The sequence below is a fragment of the Dendrobates tinctorius genome, unplaced genomic scaffold (genome assembly GCF_039654945.1).
Source record: "Dendrobates tinctorius isolate UK_male_01 unplaced genomic scaffold, ASM3965494v1 ptg000015l, whole genome shotgun sequence".
Classification (NCBI taxonomy): Eukaryota; Metazoa; Chordata; class Amphibia; order Anura; family Dendrobatidae; genus Dendrobates; species Dendrobates tinctorius.
In genome coordinates this window covers 25996410-26018316 of record NW_027361683.1, presented here as the reverse complement: position 1 = coordinate 26018316, position 21907 = coordinate 25996410, and the positions used below count along the sequence as shown (strand labels likewise).

The 21907-nt window shown below is 43.4% G+C and overlaps 1 protein-coding gene across 1 annotated transcript in view; it reads right to left on the bottom strand.

Moving 5' to 3' along the window:
* Positions 1–21907, bottom strand: part of ZMYM4 (zinc finger MYM-type containing 4) — a 160955-nt gene that overhangs the window by 94642 nt on the left and 44406 nt on the right. Inside the window, 2 exon segments of the mRNA XM_073563082.1 lie at positions 14999–15269; positions 15408–15487. Coding sequence (XP_073419183.1) covers positions 14999–15269; positions 15408–15479 — 343 coding nt within the window. The 5' untranslated portion in view covers positions 15480–15487.

The following is a 21907-nucleotide window of genomic DNA, read 5'->3' as shown; positions in this document are numbered from 1 at the left end:
GCCGCGCCCTCTGCTGGCTGAACAGTCACTGACAGAGGACGCGCAGACAGCGGTGAGCAGCGATGGACCCCGGACAGGAGAAAATCTCAGGTGCCGGGTCCTGAGCAGGAGAGGCGAGTACGGAATTTTTTTTTCTGCAGCAGCAGGAACATATGGGGGCATAATATATGGAGCATCTTATGGGGGCAGCATATGGGGCAGCATACGGAGCATATTCTATGGAGCAGCATATGGGGGCCATAGTCTATGGGGCAGCATATGGGGGGCATATTCTATGGGGCAGCATATGGGGGCATATTCTATGGGGCAGCATAATCTATGGAGCGGCACATGGGGGCATAATCTATGGAGCGGCACATGGGGGCATAATCTATGGAGCAGCATATGGGGGCATATTCTATGGAGCAGCATATGAGGGAATAATCTATGGAGCATTTTTGGGGGGGGCATAATCTATGGAGCATCTTATTGGGGCATAATCTATGGAGCATCTTATGGGGGAATAATCTATGGAGCATCTTATGGGGCCATAACCTTTACGGAGCATTATATGGGGCATATTATTCTATGGAGAATCTTATAGGGGCATTATTAACCCCTTCACAACCAATGATGCCACGTAGGCGTCATGAAAACTGGTGCAAATCTGACCAGTGACGCCTATGTGGCGTCATGACTTTAAAGCCCCCCTGCGGGTCGGGTGACCTAGGTCACTGAAAGGTCACCCGACCTGCAGATACAGGGGGCTTTGTTCTTCAGCATAGGGGGCGTGGCTTCGCCCCCACGTGACTACGATCGCTCTGATTGGCTGTTCACTTTTAACTTTGGATGTGCCTCCGCTGTCATCATCTCTCCCCCCGCCTTCCCCTCAGCTCCCCCCGGCTTCCGATTGCCGCCCCCCCCCTTCCCACCTCCCGGTACTCACCGAGTGCCGTTATGGCTCCCGGTGTCCCGCGGTCCCGGACCATGGGCGCCGCCATATTGGAAAATGGCGGGCGCATGCGCAGTGCGCCCGCCGGCTCCAATTTCCATTCATTCATTTTGATCACTTTCACAGTGATCAAAATAGAATGAAATGTAAATAAACCCCCCGTTTCTCACCCCCATAGGCAGGATCAACTGATAAAATAAAGAAATTATTTTTATTTTTCCATTAGGGTTAGGGTTGGAAAGAGGGTTAGGGTTGGAAAGAGGGTTAGGGGTGGAAAGAGGGTTAGTGTTGGAATTAGGGTTAGAATTAGGGTTAGGGTTGGAATTAGGGTTAGGGTTGGAATTAGGGTTATGGCTAGGGTTGGGATTAGGGTTAGGGGTGTGTTGGGGTTAGGGTTGGGATTAGGGGTGTGTTGGGGTTAGGGTTAAAGTTAGAATTGTGGGGTTTCCACTGTTTAGGCACATCAGGGGGTCGCCAAACGCGACATGGTGCAACCATTGATTCCAGCCAATTTTGCATTCAAAAAGTTAAACGGTGCTCCCTCCCTTCCAAGCCCCGACGTGTGCCCAAACAGTGGTTTACCCCAACATATGGGGTATCAGTGTACTCAGGAAAAATTGCACATCAACTTTGGGGGTCTAATTTCTCCTGGTACCCTTGGGAAAATAAAAAATTGGGGGCTAAAAAAATATTTTTGTGGAATTTTTTTTTTATTTTTTTTATTGTCACGTCTCTGCGTTATAAACTTCTGTGAAGCATTAGGGGGTTCAAAGTGCTCACCAGACATCTAGATAAGTTCCTTGGGAGGTCTAGTTTCCAAAATGGGGTCACTTGTGGGGGGTTTCTATTGTTTAGGCACATCAGGGGCTCTGCAAACGTAACGACGACCGCAGACCATTCCATCAAAGTCTGCATTTCAAAACGTCACTACTTCCATTCCGAGCTCTTATATGTGCCCAAACAGTGGTCCCCACCCACATATGGGGTACCAGTGTACTCAGGACAAACTGGACAACAACTTTTGGGGTCTAATTTATCCTGGTACCCTTGTGAAAATAAAAAATTGCGCACTAAAAAATAATTTTTTGAGGAAAAAAATATTTTTTATTTTCACGGCTCTGCGTTATAAACTTCTGTGAAGTGCTTGGGGGTTCAAGGTGCTCACCACACATCTAGATAAGTTCCTTGGGGGGTCTAGTCTCCAAAATGGGGTCACTTGTGGGGGGTTCCACAGTTGAGGTACATCAGGGGCTCTGCAAATGTAACATGATGCCCGCAGACCATTCCATCAAAGTCAGCATCTCAAAATGTCACTACTTCCCTTCCGAGCCCCGACATGTGCCCAAACAGTGGTTCCCCCCCACATATGGGGTACCAGCGTACTCAGGACAAACTGGACAACAACTTTTGGGGTCTAATTTATCCTGGTACCCTTGTGAAAATAAAAAATTGCGCACTAAAAAATAATTTTTTGAGGAAAAAAAAATATTTTTTATTTTCATGGCTCTGCGTTATAAACTTTGTGAAGCACTTGGGGGTTCAAAGTGCTCACTATGCATCTAGATAAGTTCCTTAGGGGGTCTAGTTTCCAAAATGGGGTCATTTGTGGGGGTGCTCCAATGTTTAGGCACACAGGGGCTCTCCAAACACGATATGGTGTCCGCTAACGATTAGAAGTAATTTGCATTTCAAAAAGTCAAATGGCGCTCCTTCCCTTCTGAGCCCTGCCGTGCGCCCAAACAGTGGTTCCCCCCCACATATGGGGTACCAGCGTACTCAGGACAAACTGGACAACAACTTTAGTGGTCCAATTTCTCCTGTTAGCCTTGTGAAAATTAAAAATAGTGTGCTAAAAATAATTTTTGAGGAAAAAAAAATATTTTTTATTTTCACTGCTCTGTGTTATAAACTTTTGTGAAGCACTTGGGGGTTCAAAGTGCTCACTACACATCTAGATAAGTTCCTTAGGGGGTCTAGTTTCCAAAATGGGGTCACTTGTGGGGGAGCTCCAATGTTTAGATACACAGGGGCTCTCCAAACACGACATGGTATCCGATAACGATTGGAGCTAATTTTCCATTCAAAAAGTCAAATGGTGCTCCTTCCCTTCCGGACCCTTCCGTGCGCTCAAACAGTGGTTTATGACCACATATGAAGTATCGGTGTACTCAGGAGAAATTTTTTAACAAATTTTAGGATCCTTTTTATCCTGTTGCCCATGTGAAAATGAAAAAACTGAGGCTAAAAAAAAATTTTTGTGAAAAAAATACTTTTTTTTTTTTACAGATCAATTTGTGAAGTACCTGGGGGTTCAAAGTGATCACTATGAATCTAGATAAGTTCCTTGGGGGGTCTAGTTTCCAAAATGGGGTCACTTGTGGAGGAGCTCCAATGTTTATGCACACAGGGGCTCTCCAAACGTGACATGGCAACCGCTAAATAGTCCAGCATGTTTTCCATTCAAAAAGTCAAATGGTGCTCCTTCCCTTCTGAGCCCTGCCGTGCGCCTAAACAGTGGTTTATGACCACATATGAGGTATCGGTGTACTCAGGAGAAATTGCCCAACAATTTTTAGGATCCATTTTATCCTGTTGCCCATGTGAAAATTAAAAAATTGATGCTAAATGAAAATTTTTGTTGGAAAAATTAAAATGTCCATTTTTTCTTTCCACGTTGCTTTAGTTCCTGTAAAACACCTGAAGGGTTAATTATCTTCTTGAATGTAGTTTTGAGTAGCTTGAGGGGTGCAGTTTTTAGAATGGTGTCACTTTTGGGTATTTTCTGCCATATAGACCCCTAAAAGTGACTTCAAATGTGAGGTGGTCCCTAAAAAAAATGGTTTTGTAAATTTTATTGTAAAAATGAGAAATCGCTGTTCAACTTTTAACCCTTATAACTTCTAACAAAAAAATATTTTGTTTCCAAAATTGTGCTGATGTAAAGTAGACATGTGGGAAATGTTATTTAGTAACTATTTTATGTCACATAACTTTCTGGTTTAACACAAAAAAAATTCAAAATTTGAAAATTGCGAAATTTTCTAAATTTTCGCCAAATTTCTGATTTTTTCACAAATAAACGCAAAAATTATCGACCTAAATTTACCACTAACATGAAGCCCAATATGTCAGGAAATTTACCAGTAGCTGCTGCATTTTCCACCCTAGGCTTATACGCAAGTCAATAAGTTTTCCCAGTTTTTCGTGGCAAAATTAAGGGGGGGTCGGCTTATACGCGGGTCGGCTTATTACAGAGTATTTAAAATGCACAGGCCACATAAAAATCACAGCATTTATATGAAAACACACTATATATCCGTTATGCCACAGAAATGGCCACTTTGTGGGATACCACAGTTGCATTTCCATACTAGGCAAACTGTCAGAGAAAGTTGCAGTGCAGGACCGCTCCTGGCATTTAGAGCCGAGTGTCAGTTGTCAGAATCACCTGACACCCAGCGGCGATCGCGCATGCAAAGCCTGTGTGCATGCACAATCAGGTAAGCTTAATAATCTGTCCCTAGTCAATAAGGCCCAGGTCGCAGGGACTTATTATTATTACGCCCTATGTCTCTTACATCCTATGTCAGAGAAGAGTTAAAGGAGTATTCCCATTTCCAAGATCCCATCCCAATGGTTGACTTAGGAGGAAAACATTTTTTGTGGAATTTTTCGGCGCTGCCGTAGATCAAAGAAAAATCCGGTGCCAGGAGATATTTATCAATGCTGGTTGTATTCAACATGTTTCTAAGTATATCACACTTCTTCAGGAATAACAACATAGGAACACAATGACATAGAGGAGAGTTTATAAATGGATAAATGAATGAGTTATAAACGCCAAAGAGACACATGACGACACCTGACATGTCAAAGCTCACTGTACAGCTATTCCAATAATACAACTTTTTAAAAAGTTGTATATGGTACATAACTGAAACTATCTATCTTGTGTGTGTGTGTGTGTGTGTGTGTGTGTGTGTGTGTGTATATATATATATATATATATATATATATATATATATATATATATATATATAAATATATATATTCACAGAGAGAGAGAGAAAGAGAATAATGTGTGAAAAATTACTAGAAAATATTATTTCTGTTTAAAATCTGATGTGTCAAGTGGTAAACATAATAGGAAAAAAAAAACATGGATTCGAAATGAAAATCCTTTGTTGATGTGAAGTACTATTTACAGAGCCACGGCGAGCTTTGGTGAATAGCTATACAGTAAACTGTGACATGTCAGGTGCAGTCATGTGTCTCTTTGGCGCCTTTATTGAAACCTTTAACAACCAGGGGTATTTCAGTTTTTGCATTGTTATTTGCTCCCCTACTTCCCAGAGACGTACCGTAACTTTTTATTTTTCGGTCTATGTGGTCATGTGAGGGCTTTTTTTTTTTTCACAAGACAAGTTTGAACAACACCATTGGTTTTAGGCCCTGTGCACACGGTGCGGATTCTGCTGTGGATCCGCAGTGGTTTTGCCGCTGCGGATCTGCAGCAGAACTGCAGGTGATGTACAGTACCATTAAAGACCATGAAAAAAAAAACCGCTGTGCACATGCTGCGTTTTTTTCCGCGCGGAAAAAAAAAAAGCAGCACGTGACTTCTTTTGTGCGGTTTTCCTGCAGTTTTCCACCTACTCCACTATAGGAATCCGCAGGTGGAAAACCACACAAAAACCGCAAGATAACCGCAAAAAAACAGGAAGAAATCTGCAGGAAAAATGCAAGTCATTTGACCTGCAGATTTCGTGAATTCTGCACAGAAAATGCAAGTACAGAATACGCAGTTCCACAGTTCATCTTTATTTTTTTTTCCCATGTTCACTAAATGCTAAAACTGACCTGCCATTATGATTCTCCAGGTCATTACGAGTTCATAAACACCAAACATGTCTAGGTTCTTTTTTATCTAAGTGGTAAAAAAAAAAATTCCAAAATTGTGTGTAGCAGAAATGCTAATGTGCTATGAGCACCGACCACCGAGTGGCGCTCACAGCAATCCGGCAATGACAACAATAGAGGTCTGCTGGAGACCTCTGATTGTCATGCCAAACCATCAGTGACCCGCGATCATGTGAAAGGGGTTAAAACTCATCCATTTATAAACTGTCCTCTATGTCAATAGTTTGTATGTGGTTATTTCCTGAAAAAGTATGATATACTTCGAAATTTGTTGAATAAAAACCGCATCGATAAATATCTCCTCGCACCAAATTTTTCTTCAATCTTCAGCAGCGCGATAAAACACCACAAAAAAGATTTCCACCTATATCTGCAAACGGTCTGGTGACCTGTAAATCTTCAGCAGCTGATCACCCATTTAAATGCACAAACTTCTACTGCATAATGTTAGCATATCCTGTTTCAATATCAATTAAGTGTGTTGGATAAGACCCTATTTGTGCTTTCTACTCTCCAGCTCCTTTATTACGTCCACGTTGGCAGCTCCTTGGAATCAACTCCCTATCTGACAAAAATATCTAGTTGGTGTAATATTAGCAAGTAACTCCAATTCGAAATGTAGTCTAGTTCTTCTGATAGGTATGTCGCTCAGCACAAGTGTATGGTACTGAAGTAGCTTAGGTATCCATGGTTACAACCACTCATATAGTAACTAGGACTATCGATAATGAAGCTACTGCAATGTAAATGAGGTAAGCAACACAGTTTATTGGAAGAACTATACCACATTTCTAATTGGAGGTATTTGCTAATATTATTATTACACCTATTGCACACTGGAATAGGCTCTTGGAGATGGGAATACCTCTAACCTCTTTATCCCCCAAGCCTGTTTTGCACCTTTATGACCAGGCCAAATGTAACAATTCTAATCATTGTCCAACAGATTCTGAAATGGTTTTTTTGTGACATATTGTACTTCATGTCAGAGCTAAAATTTCTTTGATGTGACTTGCGTTTATGAAAAAAATTGAAATTTAGCAAAAATTTTGAAACTTTTGCAATTTTTAAACTTTTAATTTTTGTGTCCTTAAATCAGAGTCATATCGTACAAAATAGTTAATAAATAACATTTCCCACATGTAATCTTTACATCAGCACAATTTTGGAAACAATTTTTTTGTTCTGACGTTATAAAAGGTTAAAAGATGACCAACGATTTCTCATTTTTCCAACAAAATTTACAAAACCATTTTTTTAGGGACCATCACACATTTGAAGGGAGTTTGAGGGGTCAGTATAACAGGAAATACCCAAAAGTGACACCATTCTAAAAAAACCCTCAAGGTGCCTCAAACCACATTCAAGAAGTTTATTAACCCATCAGGTGCTTCACGAGAACTAAAGCAATGTGGAAGGAAAAAATGAACATTTATTTTTTTCACTAAGACTTCACTTTAGACCAAAACTTTTTTATTTTCACAAGGGTAACAAGAGAAAACAGACCACAAAGTTTTCAATTTCTCCTGAGTACACAGATACCCCATATGTGAGGGAAAGCCATGGTTTGCGAGCATGGCAGGGCTCAGAAGTGATGGAAAACAGTTTGACTTTTTGAACCCAAAATTGGCTGGGATCAATGGATAGCGTCATGTCGCGTTTGCAGACCCCTTGATGTACCTAAACAGTGGAAACCCTTAATTCTAACTCCAACCTTAACACAGTCCTACCTCTGACCCTAATCCCAACGCTAACCCCAACTCCAACGCAACCCTAACCCCAACCAACACCACAACTGTTAACCCCAACACCTCAACCGTAACAGCAACAGAACCCTATCCCAAACCCCAACCCTAACCCAAGCACCAACCCTAATCCTAAATCTTAGCTTTAACCCCGATGGTAACCCCAAACCTAACCCTAATGGAAAAATGGAAATAAAAAAATGTTCATTTTATTATTTTTACCTAACTAAGGGGCTGATAAAAAAAAATTGTAAATCAAACCCTTTATTTGGATCACTGTGATAGGGTCTATCACAGTGATCAAAATGAACCTATAGGAAAAATCTCCTATTGTTGCCGGTTGCTGGCCAGCAGACCTCGGTGAGTGCACTGCGCATGTGCCGGAAAATTTTCTTCCCGGAAGAAGACGCCGAGGGTCGGGGGACAGAGCTGGTGGGTCCAGGGGGGTGCTCGGGGGACCCCATTTCTCTCTCCTCTGGTATGCTAGATCATATCAGGAGAGATAAATAAATGGGAAATCACTTTTTTTTTGCTGTCACTGTTAATCGGTGAATAACGGCAATCGCAACACGGGGGACGGTAAAAACAGACCCGAATCATGTTCTACGGGGTCTTAGCTACCCCCGGTAGCAGAGACCTCTGAGATATTCCGACGCTGGGGGGCACTATACCCTTATTTCTCAGCGCTGTTAAAAAGCGGCACTGAGGAATAAGTACCCTTAACTACCACCGTTAAAAGGCGTATTGGCGGTCGTTAGGTGGTTAAGCCAAGAGCTATGTCACAAATAGTTCATAAATAACATTTCCCACATGTCTACTTTACAGCAGCACAATAAAGTACTGCAGTGCGCAGGCGCCAGACCTCTCTAACCTTTCCCGGCACCTGCAAACTGCAGTACTTTACTCTGCCCTCAATAGGGCAGAGAAAGTATGCCTGCGCCAGAGCCGCGGCAGAAGTAAGAAGGAGGATGGCATCATATGAAGATGGGAGGCGCCGGACCGGACCACGACACCCACCCCCTCGGTAAGTATAATCTAACTTGTTTTTCTTATCTTTCAGGTTACATCGGGGGGGGGGGTCTTGGCTTATCAACAGCATTACAGAATGCTGTAAATGTGCCCCTGATGGCGGTGCCGGCAGCTGATAGGGCTAAAATGAGGTGACAGGTTCCCTTTAACGGTTTCTGCATCTCTTGGCAGGAAAACGGTGCACTTTTTGCATGTGTTTTTGTACAGAAATGAAGGCTTTTTTGAGCTAAATAAAAGATTTTTCTTTTATAAAAATAGCTAATAGCCATAAAAGTACCCAGGCTATTAATATCAGCTCACAGCTGTTTGCTTAGCCTTTACTGGCTAGTTTACAGGGGGACCCCAGAAAAAAATTGACATAGGTTCCCCCTATAAAATCTAACCAGCAAAGGCTAGGCAGACATCTGCGGGCTGATATTAATAGCCTAGGAAGGGGACATGGATATTGGCACCCCCGGGCCAGAAACATCAGCTCTCAGACGCCCCAGAAAAATCTGATGCTTAGCCTCGCTCTTCCCACTTCCCCTGTAGCGGTGGCAAGTGGGGTTCATGTCACCTTTGTATTGTCAGGTGGCATATCAAGCCCACAGATGAGTAATGGAGAGGCGTCTATAAGACACCTATCCATTAGTAACCCCATAGTGACATTGTATAAAAACACAGACACCCAAATAAAGTCCTTTATTTGAAATAATGACACAGACTCCTTTACTGAATCTTAATTAAACCATAACTCACCAAACGCCTAATCCACGGAAGCCAATGTCTCCTGTAACAAAAATAATAAACTACAATATTCCTCACCTATCCGCAGAGAAGATAATACATAATGTCTCACGACGATCCTGATGACTTTGAGGGCAGTCACTATTGTGATTGCTCTCAAAGACAGCCGGTGATACACTGATAGAAGGAAATCGATCCCGCAGTACATCACTGAACTGCAGTGAGAAAGTTCTCATGCAGCGGTGCCATAAGTGAGAGCACCAGAGCTGAGCTGATGAACTCCAGTGAACTCTCTCATGGCTGCTCAGTGATAAACTGTGGGAGCGATTACCTCCTGTCAGTGTATCGCCGAAGGCCAGGTAGACCTGTCACATCTCCCGATGTGACTGTTCTATACGCGAGATCGCCGTGGGACACTCAGGATTACGTTGACTATGGCAGACAGGTGGGTATATTGTGGTTTATTATTTTACATTTTTTCTAGACGAGGGCATTGGGGATTTGGTGTTCGGTGAGCACAATTGTTATTTTATTTTTATTCGAATATGCATGTAATTATTTTACTTTTTTTTTTTTTTTAACTGAACACAGGGGCCGGCTGATGAGACTACGTCTCCCTTCAGCGGCACCTGCTGTCACTGTTATTAGACAAACTGTCAGTCAGAGCGCTGCGGGATCATGTCAGATGTCAGCATGACCCTGCAGCTGTGACTGTGACCCGCATGCATGGGACGATGAGACTACTGCTCCCAGCAAGACCATTTTTATTGCAAAAAACAGCTTTTGTATCCCCATACTTTGAGAGCTATAATTTTTCCATATTTCATCCAACAATTATGTGACGGCTTGACGTTTTTATTGGTACAGTTTTTCGATCACATGACATTTTTGGATCCCTTTCTATTCCGATTTTTGGGAGACAGAGTGAACAAAAATGAGCGATTCAGTTTTTTTGGGTGGTGGGGGGGTTATGCCGTTCCGCTTGTGGTAAAATTGATAAGGCAGTTTTATTTTTCAGGTCAGTACGATTACAGCGATACCACATTTATATCTTTTTTTTATGTCTTGCCACTTTTACACAGTAAAAGCTATTTTATAGAAAAAAAAAAATTGTTCTTCCATTGCTTTACTCTGAGAGCTATACTTTTTCCTTATTTTTCCACAGATGGAGCTGTATAGCGGCTTGTTTTTTGTGGACAAAATGACATTTCCAGAGATGCCATTTGTATTTACATTTGCCTTTTTTATCACATTTTATTCGACTTATTGATCAGAAATGATCAAATAAAGCATGTCCCCCCCCCTTTTTTTTTTTCGATGTTATCTAGCGGGACAATTTTATGGGAAAAGTCGTCATGGACGCGGTGATAAAAAACATGTACTTTTTTTGTTTGTTTTTATTTACATAAAATTAGAAATTTATTAGTAAAGTACCGTATATACTCGTGTATAAACCGACCCGAGTATAAACCGACCACCCTAATTTTGCCACAAAAAAACCTGGGAAAACTTATTGACTCGAGTATAAGCCTAGGAAAATGCAGCAGCTACTGGTAAATTTCAAAAATAAAAATAGATACCAATAAAAGTAAAATTAATTCAGACATCAGTAGGTTAAATGTTTTTGAATATCCTTATTGAATCGTGAGCCACATATAATGCTCCATACAGTTTATGATGGCCCCATAAGATGCTCCATACAAAATACACCTCATATAATGCTGCACAAAGCTTAATAATGGCCCCATAAGATGCTCCATAGAATAATATGCCCCATATGCTGCTTCAAAAAGGTTATGGCCCCATAAGATGTTCCACAGATTATGCCCCCATAAAATGCTCCATAGATAATGCCCCATATGCTTCCCCATAAGATGCTCCATAGATTATGCCCCTATAAGATGCTCCATAGATTATGCCCCTATATGCTGCCCCATAAGATGCTCCATAAATTATGCCCCCATAAGATGCTCCATAAATTATACCCCCATAAGATGCTCCGTAAATTAAGCCCCCATAAGATGCTCCGTAAATTATACCCCCATAAGATGCTCCATAAATTATGCCCCCATAAGATGCTCCATAAATTATACCCCCATAAAGTGCTCCATAGATTATGCCCCCATAAGATGCTCCATAGATTATGCCCCCATATGCTCCTGCCGCTGCAAATAAAAGAAAAAAAAACATACTCACCTCTCTGTCGCTGGGGGCCAGGTGTAGGGTACTGAGCAGGTGGGGACACCAGCGCGTTATGGAGGCCAGGTGCCGGTGTCACCGCTGGCTCAGGGCCCCGGCACCGGAGATATTCACCTGTCCCCATATGCGCATATTCATGACTTTACTGAGCGGTACCACGTGACCGCTGAAGGAAGGAAGGGAGATCGTGGGAGAAGCGGCGGGGCTGCAGAGACGTGCCAAGGGGGGTAAGTATGATCTGACACCCCCGCTCCCTCTCCACCGCCGACCTCCTGGCGTAAATGACTCGCGTATAAGCCGAGAGGGGGACTTTCAGCTGAAAAAAAAAAATGGGCTGAAAATCTCGGCTTATACGAGAGTATATACAGTATATATTTATTATTTTCTGATTTTTTAAAATATTTTTGCATTTTTTGTTAATAGCTTTTTTTTTTTTTTTTGTCCCACTATGGGTCCTTCACTTTCACAAGCCTGATCGCAGCTATAATGCATGGCAATGCACGACATGACGACATTGGGTTACCGTGGCAACGATCGGCCACCCGCTGTAACGTTGCAGGGCTCCGATCGGATAGTGTAGAGGGGGCTCCTTGCCCCTGTACGCCTACTAAATGCTGCGATCGCTAGCGATTGCAGAATTTAGGGGGTTATAGTGGCGGGAGTGGTGTAGGGTGCAGGGTTGTCAGCTGTCAGAATCAGCTGACACTAGGCAGTGATCGAGCATACACAGCATCTGCGCGCGCAAAATTGCCTGGACATGCTCAATACCTCCAAGGTCGGTACGTACCAGCCGAACTTATTTTATACACTCACTGGCCACTTTATTAGGTACACCATGCTAGTAAGGGGTTGGACCCCTTTTGCCTTCAGAACTGCCTCAATTCTTCGTGGCAGAGATTCAACAAGGTGCTGGAAGCATTCCTCAGAGATTTTGGACCATATTGACATGATGGCATCACACAGTTGGCGCAGATTTGTCGGCTGCACATCCCTGATGCGAATCTCCCGTTCCACCACATCCCAAAGATGCTCTATTGGATTGAGATCTGGTGACTGAGGAGGCCATTTGAGTACAGTAAACTCATTGTCATGTTCAAGAAACCAATCTGAGATGATTCGAGCTTTATGACATGGCGCATTATCCTGCTGAAAGTAGCCATCAGATGTTGGGTGCATTGTGGTCATAAAGGGATGGACATGGTCAGCAACAATACTCAGGTAGGCTGTGGCGTTGCAACGATGCTCAATTGCTACCAAGGGGCCCAAAGAGTGCCCAGAAAAAATTCCCCACACCATGACACCACCACCACCAGCCTGAACCGTTGATACAAGGCAGGATGGATCCATGCTTTCATGTTGTTTACGCCAAATTCTGACCCTACCATCCGAATGTCGCAGCAGAAATCGAGACTCATCAGACCAGGCAACGTTTTTCCAATCTTCTACTGTCCAATTTCGATGAGCTTGTGCAAATTGTAGCCTCAGTTTCCTGTTCTTAGCTGAGAGGAGTGGTACCCAGTGTGGTCTTCTGCTGCTGTACCCCATCTGCCTCAAAGTTCGACGCACTGTGCGTTCAGAGATGCTCTTCTGCCTACCTTGGTTGTAACGGGTGGCAATTTGAGTCACTGTTGCCTTTCTATCAGCTCGAACCAGTCTGCCCATTCTCCTCTGACCTCTGGCATCAACATGGCATTTCCGGCCACAGAACTGCCGCTCACTGGATTTTTTTTCTTTTTCGGACCATTCTCTGTAAACCCTAGAGATGGTTGTGCATGAAAATCCCAGTAGATCAGCAGTTTCTGAAATTCTCAGACCAGCCCTTCTGGCACCAACAATCATGCCACGTTCAAAGGCACTCAAATCACCTTTCTTCCCCATACTGATGCTCGGTTTGAACTGCAGGAGATTGTCTTGACCATGTCTACATGCCTAAATGCACTGAGTTGCCGCCATGTGATTGGCTGATTAGAAATTAAGTCTTAACACACAGTTGGACAGGTGTACCTAATAAAGTGGCCAGTGAGTGTATGTGCAATGTATGAAGCAGGCCTTAGCTGGCTGCATACTTTCCTAGCGACTTATGCTATACAGTTGAGCTATATGGGATTCTAATTTTTGAGCACTCAAAGAACTGAATCTCATCCATAATACAAACAGTGCATACTGTGATATTTTTTGGAAGTGGAAATTTGGTCCATGAAAGGAAATAAAAAAAAACCCAGTAATCTGCACAGTCTATTGAATAACATTAGTCCGAGTACTGTCAGTTTTTTTTATAATGAGATGAATATTTTTTTTTTTTTTTTTTAATTCACAGAGCAGTTGGTCTATCTTTACAGTAGGATGAGATTAATTAAAATCTAATCCACATATCTACTACTGTATTCTGCTGCCGATTTTACTTCTACATTGCCATAGGTAATATATACTGCTTTTCCATCCAGTGTGAATCTTGCAGCTCTCCAGTCATTTTTGTTTCACTGAACTGTATTGCTTTTAACAATTCAAGAGCAACTTTTATTGTAACCACACCTTATGCAGTTCCCATTATGGGCTGAGAGTAAAGTGATACACCTATCTGAAAAAAAGAGAATGGAAACACGCATTTATCCATAGAGAGGATAACAGAGGAAGGCCAGTGCCATCTTTTCTTATAAAAGATGTTCCTAAATTATTTAATGGGCAACAGAAGTAAAAAATACATATCCGAAGTGTAAGTTCACCGATGAGTAAAACTTAAAAGGGAATCTGTCAGCAGCTTACTGCTACTCCTTCTGAGAGGCATAATGTAGGGGCAAAGACCTTGATTCCAGCAATGTGTCACTTGCTAATCTGCTTGCAGTCATTTTGATAAAATTAGTGTTTTTTCTGCTACAGATCTACCAGTTCTTTGAATGCAGAGCTCTGTATAACCCCACCTCCACCAGTGATTGGCAGCTTTCTGTGTACACTGTGCATAGGCGAAAGCTGCCAATCAGTTGTGTGGGCAGAGCTATACAGAGCTCATGAATACGCTTGACTACATGGCAGCAGGTTTACTAATACACTAATGATAATCTCCTGCTGATAAAACAGTGATTTTATCAAAACTACAGAAAGCAACCCAATGACACCGCTAGAATCAGGGTCTGCATCTATACTATGCTGTTCTCAGATTAGGTGGCAGAAATATGGAGAAAGATTCCCTTTCAAAGCTGATAAGGGAAAAGGAAAAGGTTTATACAGGCTTTTTTGGGAAAAGAAAAGTTGTGCATGGACTAACTGAAGTGAAATGTTTTTTTCTTGATGAAAATTAATCCCACTGATGTTTACGAAAATGGGGTTGAGGGTCACAACTAATTAATAAAAAAAAAGAAAATGTGTATATTGTAAAAACCTTTTTAAATAATCCTATGGCATTTCAACATGTGAGAAATGTTTATGTCTCTAGGAACTTATAGCCATTTACCTCGGTTTGTGTCAAAATATCCTTTTAATGCGAAATCTGAATCTCCAGGAAACGTGCCTTGGAATATCCCTGCCCGATCCGATTCCTTAGATGTGTATGGCTCCTGGAGCGCTCTTTCTCTGCCTAAAGTTAAGTCTTTTCGAGCTGTCTGTAGCATAGACTCGTTGTTTAGTTGAGGGAGGAAATCTGTTAGCGTCAAGTTACTGATATGAATCTCCCCTTCACCTTCTGTTTTGAGCTCTGTAGCAGTAGTCCTCTCTTTTTCCATACTCTGTAGGGAATGGAGTGGGAAAGAAGTGCTACCCGTCAGCAAATAATCCTGCTCATCCTCGCTAGCAATACCTGGAATTCCCGTCAACACCTCGGAGTTCATGAAATAATTTTCATCCAATAGAGATTCTTCTGGTACCTTTACAGCCTGCTTCTTGTAAAAGGTTCCTAAAACCACAGGCTTCACTCCCTTATTAATGTCGGCATCCATATTTTAACCTGTATGAAGAAAAAAATGGAGACTTAAATCTAATTATTTGCGGAGCTCACAAACCAACGCGACTAGATTTGTGGATCATTACGTTTTGTCAGGTCAGTATCTACTGTAATCTAATGTCTGCACACTATTGTATTACAACAGAATGCGATATACAGTGAAAGCTCTCCAAAACACCACCTCCTTGAGAGGAACACCCCCTTATCCAGACAGTTCCTTGTGACAGATTTTCATATATAGTTATTACATGCGTAACTCCCCATGACACCTATACAAAACAAACACTTTTTGAATGTAATTTTGGGTGGTCATCTTAAGGTTTCAGTGTACGTATTTCATTGACCTCAAAGAGATGTCTCATCTTAAGACAGCTGGTAGCATGATATCCTGTGCTCAAGTGGCTGCAGTTTTCAGAAGAAAGAAAATGGTACAAGGTGGTGTGACAGATAACCAAACATGAACTTCCATGTTCTAGAAAGAAATGGGGGTGGCTTCTTAAAGAGATGGTCCACCGGCAGGATTATATAAATTTGCGGATTTGGTGGATGGAAACACAGTTCCCTCGTTTGATGATATAAAATTTGAGAGGCTTTGTAAGAAAGGCCAGCCAACTAAAGGGTTAATATCAGATATTTACAGGATCTTGGGTTCTCCTTGGACCGACCCCCCACCCAGAAATATCTGTATGTGATTAGATGGAAGTCTCTCCTGTGAAGGACACTGTCTCCCCAATGCTGGCAGAATATATGGGAAAGGTGGCCAAATCCTCTATCTGCACCCCTTTATAAGGAAAACCATATAAAATGTTGATATTTTGGCATCACACTCCAGAGCTCCTTCATAGACTGAACCACTAGCTCCCTAATATTTGCTGGCGTTGTTGCCCAGCACCGGGTTCTCAGTTTCACATTTTCTGGTCTTGCCCTAGGCTGGTTGGATTTTGGGAAAAGCTGAAAACCTTTAGGGTATGTGCACACGTTGCGGATTGCTGTGCGGAATTTTCCACACGGAATCTGCATCTTTTGGCAGAATCCGCAGGTCAAAATCTGCGAGTTTTTTATGCGGATCTCCTGCGGATTTGGCATGCGTTTATACGTCTGCGGATTCCTATAATGGAATGGGTGCAAGAACGCTGTGGAATCCGCACAAAGAATTGACATGCTGCGGGAAAAAAACTATGCGTTTCCGCGCAGATTTTTCCACAGAATGTGCACAGCGGTTTTTTCCCCATAGAATAACATTGTACTGGTACTGTAAATCCCTTGCGGATCTGCAGCTTATTGAATATGAGTTTGGACAGATTTGAGACCGTCTGGGCTTCCTGGGACTATTTTAGGGCCCAAAACAACAGGAGCATGTTGGGTTTTAAACAGGTTTCTTCTTCCCTTCCCTATGTAAATGTCTCATTTTGTTTAGTATTGTGGTTTTATAAGAATTGTAATATGAGTATTGGGATGGAGTCATCTTAACTTAGCATCATTTAGAACTGCTCTTGGACTTTGTCTTTCTGTTCTATTGCACTAGGGGGAAACGTCTTCCAAGAGTTCATCTAATATATAAAGCTCAATGTGGGTGTGTATGCATCCGCACCGTCGCAGCTACAGCCACAAAATTTGGCACAGTCACACGTCTGGACCCCGAGAGTGCCATAGGCTATGTTGTGAGGTGAAATTTTAACCCCACGCGTTCCAATTCACCAAACAATTTTGCCCCTATCTACATAATGGGGAAAAAGTGAAAGGAAAAGTGTTGGGAGGCAAAGTGACAGCTGCCAGATGTGAACAAGGGGGACTTAAAGAATGAGAGCGATGGCGCCAAACAGTATATACCGTACAGTTGTTAAGGTGGGGCCCCTGACATGGGAGACTCACCACACACACACACACAAAATGCACCACACACTACCACGTGCTTCAACACATATACCACCCTCAGCGCACATTTCACCACACATACACCAACCTTGCCACATAAAAGTCGAAACACAAGTCGCCACTTCAAAACTCGCCACGCTGTCCCAGAACTGTTTAAAAGATGAAAAATGAGCTGTGATTGGTTGCTATCAGCAACAGTTTTCTTTGTAGACAGTTGTGGTAACTGAGGCCTATTATTCTTATCATTTCTATGGTGTTATCATCCTTCTGTAAAGCTGGAAATAACACTATTTATTACCGTGCCAACACAGACCACCCTCTGACACAGACTGCAGGGGGAGCCCAGTATCACACAGGATAGGATTAGATACACGGCTCAGCAGTCAGTATCACACAGGATAGGATTAGATACACAGCTCAGCAGTCAGTATCACACAGGATAGGATTAGATACACAGCTCAGCAGACAGTATCACACAGGATAGGATTTGATACACAGCTCAGCAGACAGTATCACACAGGATAGGATTAGATACACGGCTCAGCAGTCAGTATCACACAGGATAGGATTAGATGCACGGTTTTTATGTGCAATATAATCAAAATTTGTTATAACTAACCACAATTGGTTGCTATGCCCAGGCAACGCTGGGCTCTTCAGCTAGTTCTAATTATACGCCATTCTTTCTGATCCTCTAATTTGTAAGCCAAATTGTGATTGTTTTGTCTCGTCTTATTTCTGATTGTAAAACTTTATAAAATTTAATAAAAATTATAGTTTAAAAAAAAAAAAAAAAAAAAAAGGTGGTCCACTACTTTGTATAATGCGCCCATTGATTTACACCTTATAAGTATTTTTGTAAATACATACTGCTGCCATATGTGACTGTGAGCGGCGCTATCGCTGCTCGTTCAGTCCGCATGTGATCCCGTCTGCAGCCGCAGCTGACTTCCGCTGATGTTACGTCAACTTCCAGACTTCCATGATTCACCCAACTGGGCTGAGGGTGGCATTTCACCGCAATTCACAGCAAAGTATGCAGCGCGCGCTTTCCCTCTCTCATCTGCTTTCATTGGAGGTGAGCGAGCGCTGGATACTGGGCTGTGACATGCAATGAACACCGCCCACAGCCTAGTCAATTAGGGGGATTGCGTGCGACTGCGCCTCGCCTGGGTGAATCGAGGAAGTCCGGAAATTGACGTGACATCATTGGCAGCTGCAGCCGGGGTCACATGATGCGGACTGAGCGAGCAGCAATAGCGTCACTCACAGGCACATATGGCAGTAGTATGTATTTACAAAAATACTTGCATTATATAATGCAGTGGATCATACAACATCATGTCCCATCACATGGCATAGACTGTCAGGGAAATATCTCTTTAATATAACCTGTGCCACCAGATCTTCATATGCCCACTGTACAGACTTCATGTGAACAAGATTTAACAGCTTTAACCCCTTAAGGACACAGACCATTTTCATTTCTGTTCTTTTGGGGGGGGGTTTATCACATTCTTCCAAGAATAATTGCTTTTTTATTTATTTTATCCACAAAAATGGTTTTGTGCATATTGTTTGTATACTGTTTGTTCCACTTTTTTCACTTTAAAATTTCAACATCTACCCCACCATTATTAATTTTACAGCATGTATAATGCAGTAAAAATGTCCTGGCATTCTCCCGATTAGGACAGGGTCCTACTAGCGAATCACATCCGACGCAAGAGATGCGACGTGCTAATGACACTCGGCTCCTGCTCTGCTGAGAGCATGATCTGAGTGTCAGTGCTCCGATCCCCTGGAATAATAGAATTGTACCACAGCTGCGGAGGAGACGAAGAAAAGTCATTTATCCATTTCCTCTGCTGCCGGCGGGAATCACAAACACCCATAGATTTTTATGGGTGCGTGCGATCCGATTCTCGGGTGCACTCATAGTATGCTACGACTGTTTTCACATGTCAAATCGGCATGGGGAAAAAAAAAGAATCAGATGTGAGCTGCCCCATAGGCCTCTTTCACACATCAGGTTTTCTGCTTCAGGCGCGATCCGGCGCTTTTGACTAAAACCGGATCCGTCGAAATGCAATGCCGGATCCGGTTTCCCCCCCCATTGACTTGCATTAGAGCCGGATCGAGCCGGATGGCCATGCGTTTCATCCGATTTTTGCCGGATCCGGCAATGTGACGCGATCCGGCGTCTGGAAAAAACATTGACTGTAACGTTTTTTGTATCCGTTGAAAAAGGCGGACACGCCGGATCCGGTGTGTCCGGCTTTTTCATACAATGAAAGCCTATGAGCGCCGCAATGCGCCGGATCCGGCGAAAGCCGGATCCGCCGGCCGGATCCGGTTTCTTTGGTCTGAGCATGCTCAGTAGCTCTGCCCACAGGACATATATAAAAGCAAGACAATGGGACCCTCAGCCACACCCAACATGCCACCCAAGCCAAGAACCAGGAGCAGGAGAAGGCAGCAGACATCTGCAGCAGCAGCACCATCAGCACCACCCCAAATGGAGCAGCATGCTGAACAGCGGGAGGGGAGTCCAGCAGCAGATGAGAGACGGTAATTATCAAATCCCCCATTCCTCCAAACTAGGGCTATGGAATATCAAGATATTCATTGGCCCTTTGTTTCTCTTTATTCAACAGCCGCCCAATAGATGCAGCAGCAGCAGCAGCAGCAATGGCAGCAGCAGAAACACCACCCACAGCCATGGAGTCTGGCCATGAGGAAGACAGCACATCTTCAGGGAGCCCTCCCTCGCATCGTCAGCGTTTGACGGTAAGTTTTTATTTCCAAAATCCATCATCTCTGTAATATATGTGTATTCATTGCCTTTTATTTCAAAACAGGAATCACAAGATGAAGAGGAGCTCCCAGAAGAAGAAGGAAGGGGTGGACAGACACTTTGGGTGGGCTCACAATTGGTAAGTTTTTTGCATCAAACGCAGAAACACAACATCACACTACACACAACACATAGAAAACAATGTTCTGCAGACCACACACAGCAAACAAATGCCTACATCCAAAGACATAACATTTTTTGTTTTCTTCTCTAGTCTTCCCAATCTGGTGCTCGGCCAAGAGGTCCTCGCAGTGCCTCCCAGGGTCGTCGGCGACAGCAACGCGGCGGTCACCAGCGTGTAAGTATAAATATTTTTGCTTTGTTTTTTTGCACTTTTTATTTCATTTCTTTTGTGGAGGCTAATTATGTTATTTTTGTCTTTTTCTTTAACAGCGTTCACAGCGTGCTCCCGACTCTGACGGTGAGGATGGAGGGATTGATGTGGACCGCCTCATCGATCTCGTCAGAGAAAGGGAGCCGCTCTGGAATATGGCTGACCGACGCCACGCTGACCTGATCGTTACCCGACGACTCTGGGAGGAAATCTGTTCGCTCCTTGTGGACCGCTGGGAGGACCTCGAAGCTCGGGCCCAGATTAAAGAGCGTAAGTATATACAGTACCGGTTGCTTGATTTAAACCAGTGTTTCCCGAACTCCAGTCCTCGTGGTCCCCACGGATCATGTGTTCAGGATTTCTATTTACTTTGGAAATCCTCAAAACATGACCCCTGGGGACCATGAGGACTGGAGTTTGGGAAACACTGATGTTGTATACTAACCACTTTGTCCTTTCTCGTTTCAGGGGAGAGAATTGTGAAGCGGTGGCGGTCTGTGAGGGATCGTTTCAAGAAGGAGTTCAATAAAGAGATGCGGGCCCCGAGTGGATCTGGAGGACGCAGGAGCAAGTACAAGTACGCACGAGCCCTGTCGTTCTTCCGGGAGACAATGCTCACCAGAAGGTAAATATTACACACCACATGTGACAAAAAAATGTTTAGATGTAACTTTTTTTTTTCAGCCAGGGCCATACCATGTCACTATTTTAATTGTTTTTTTTTCTCTTTATTCCACAGCACGGTGAGCAGCACTCGGGAGCCTGCACGATTGGACCCTTCTGAGGCGATCCCTGAAGAGACCGGCACCGAGGGACACTTCGACCGCCCCGGTACATCTGCACCTTCCCACACATTCGACCCATCTGTCCCATCCACCAGCACAGGAGCATCGTGGCCGCCTACATTACATGAAGCTGCTGGTGAGGAGATCGCTTTCCCTTTACCCCACCCTTCTGCCCCTGCCACCTCTAGTACACCTGCGGGTACTAGGCGGCAGCGGCAGAGGGGTCAGGAAAAGACTTATGCGCCAGAGTTCTTGCATCTGAATGCATCTTTCCAGAACTGTCTAAAAGTCTTGTCAGAGCAAATCTCCGCAGGCTATCAGCAGATCAACTCCAGCATTCTGGAGGTGAAGACACTTCTGCAAACCATGCATTCAGAAGCAAGATCTTCGCCAAACCACACCTTTTTCAGGTCTGTTGTGGAGTGCATGGAAACGCTCTCTCCTGCCCAGCAGATGCATGTAATGCATTCATGCCACGCTGCTCTCCAGCAAGTTACCTCCCAACCTCCTCCTCCCACCACAGTAGTTCCTCCACCTGCACCCCCTCCAGCCACTTTCCATCCTCCCCCTCC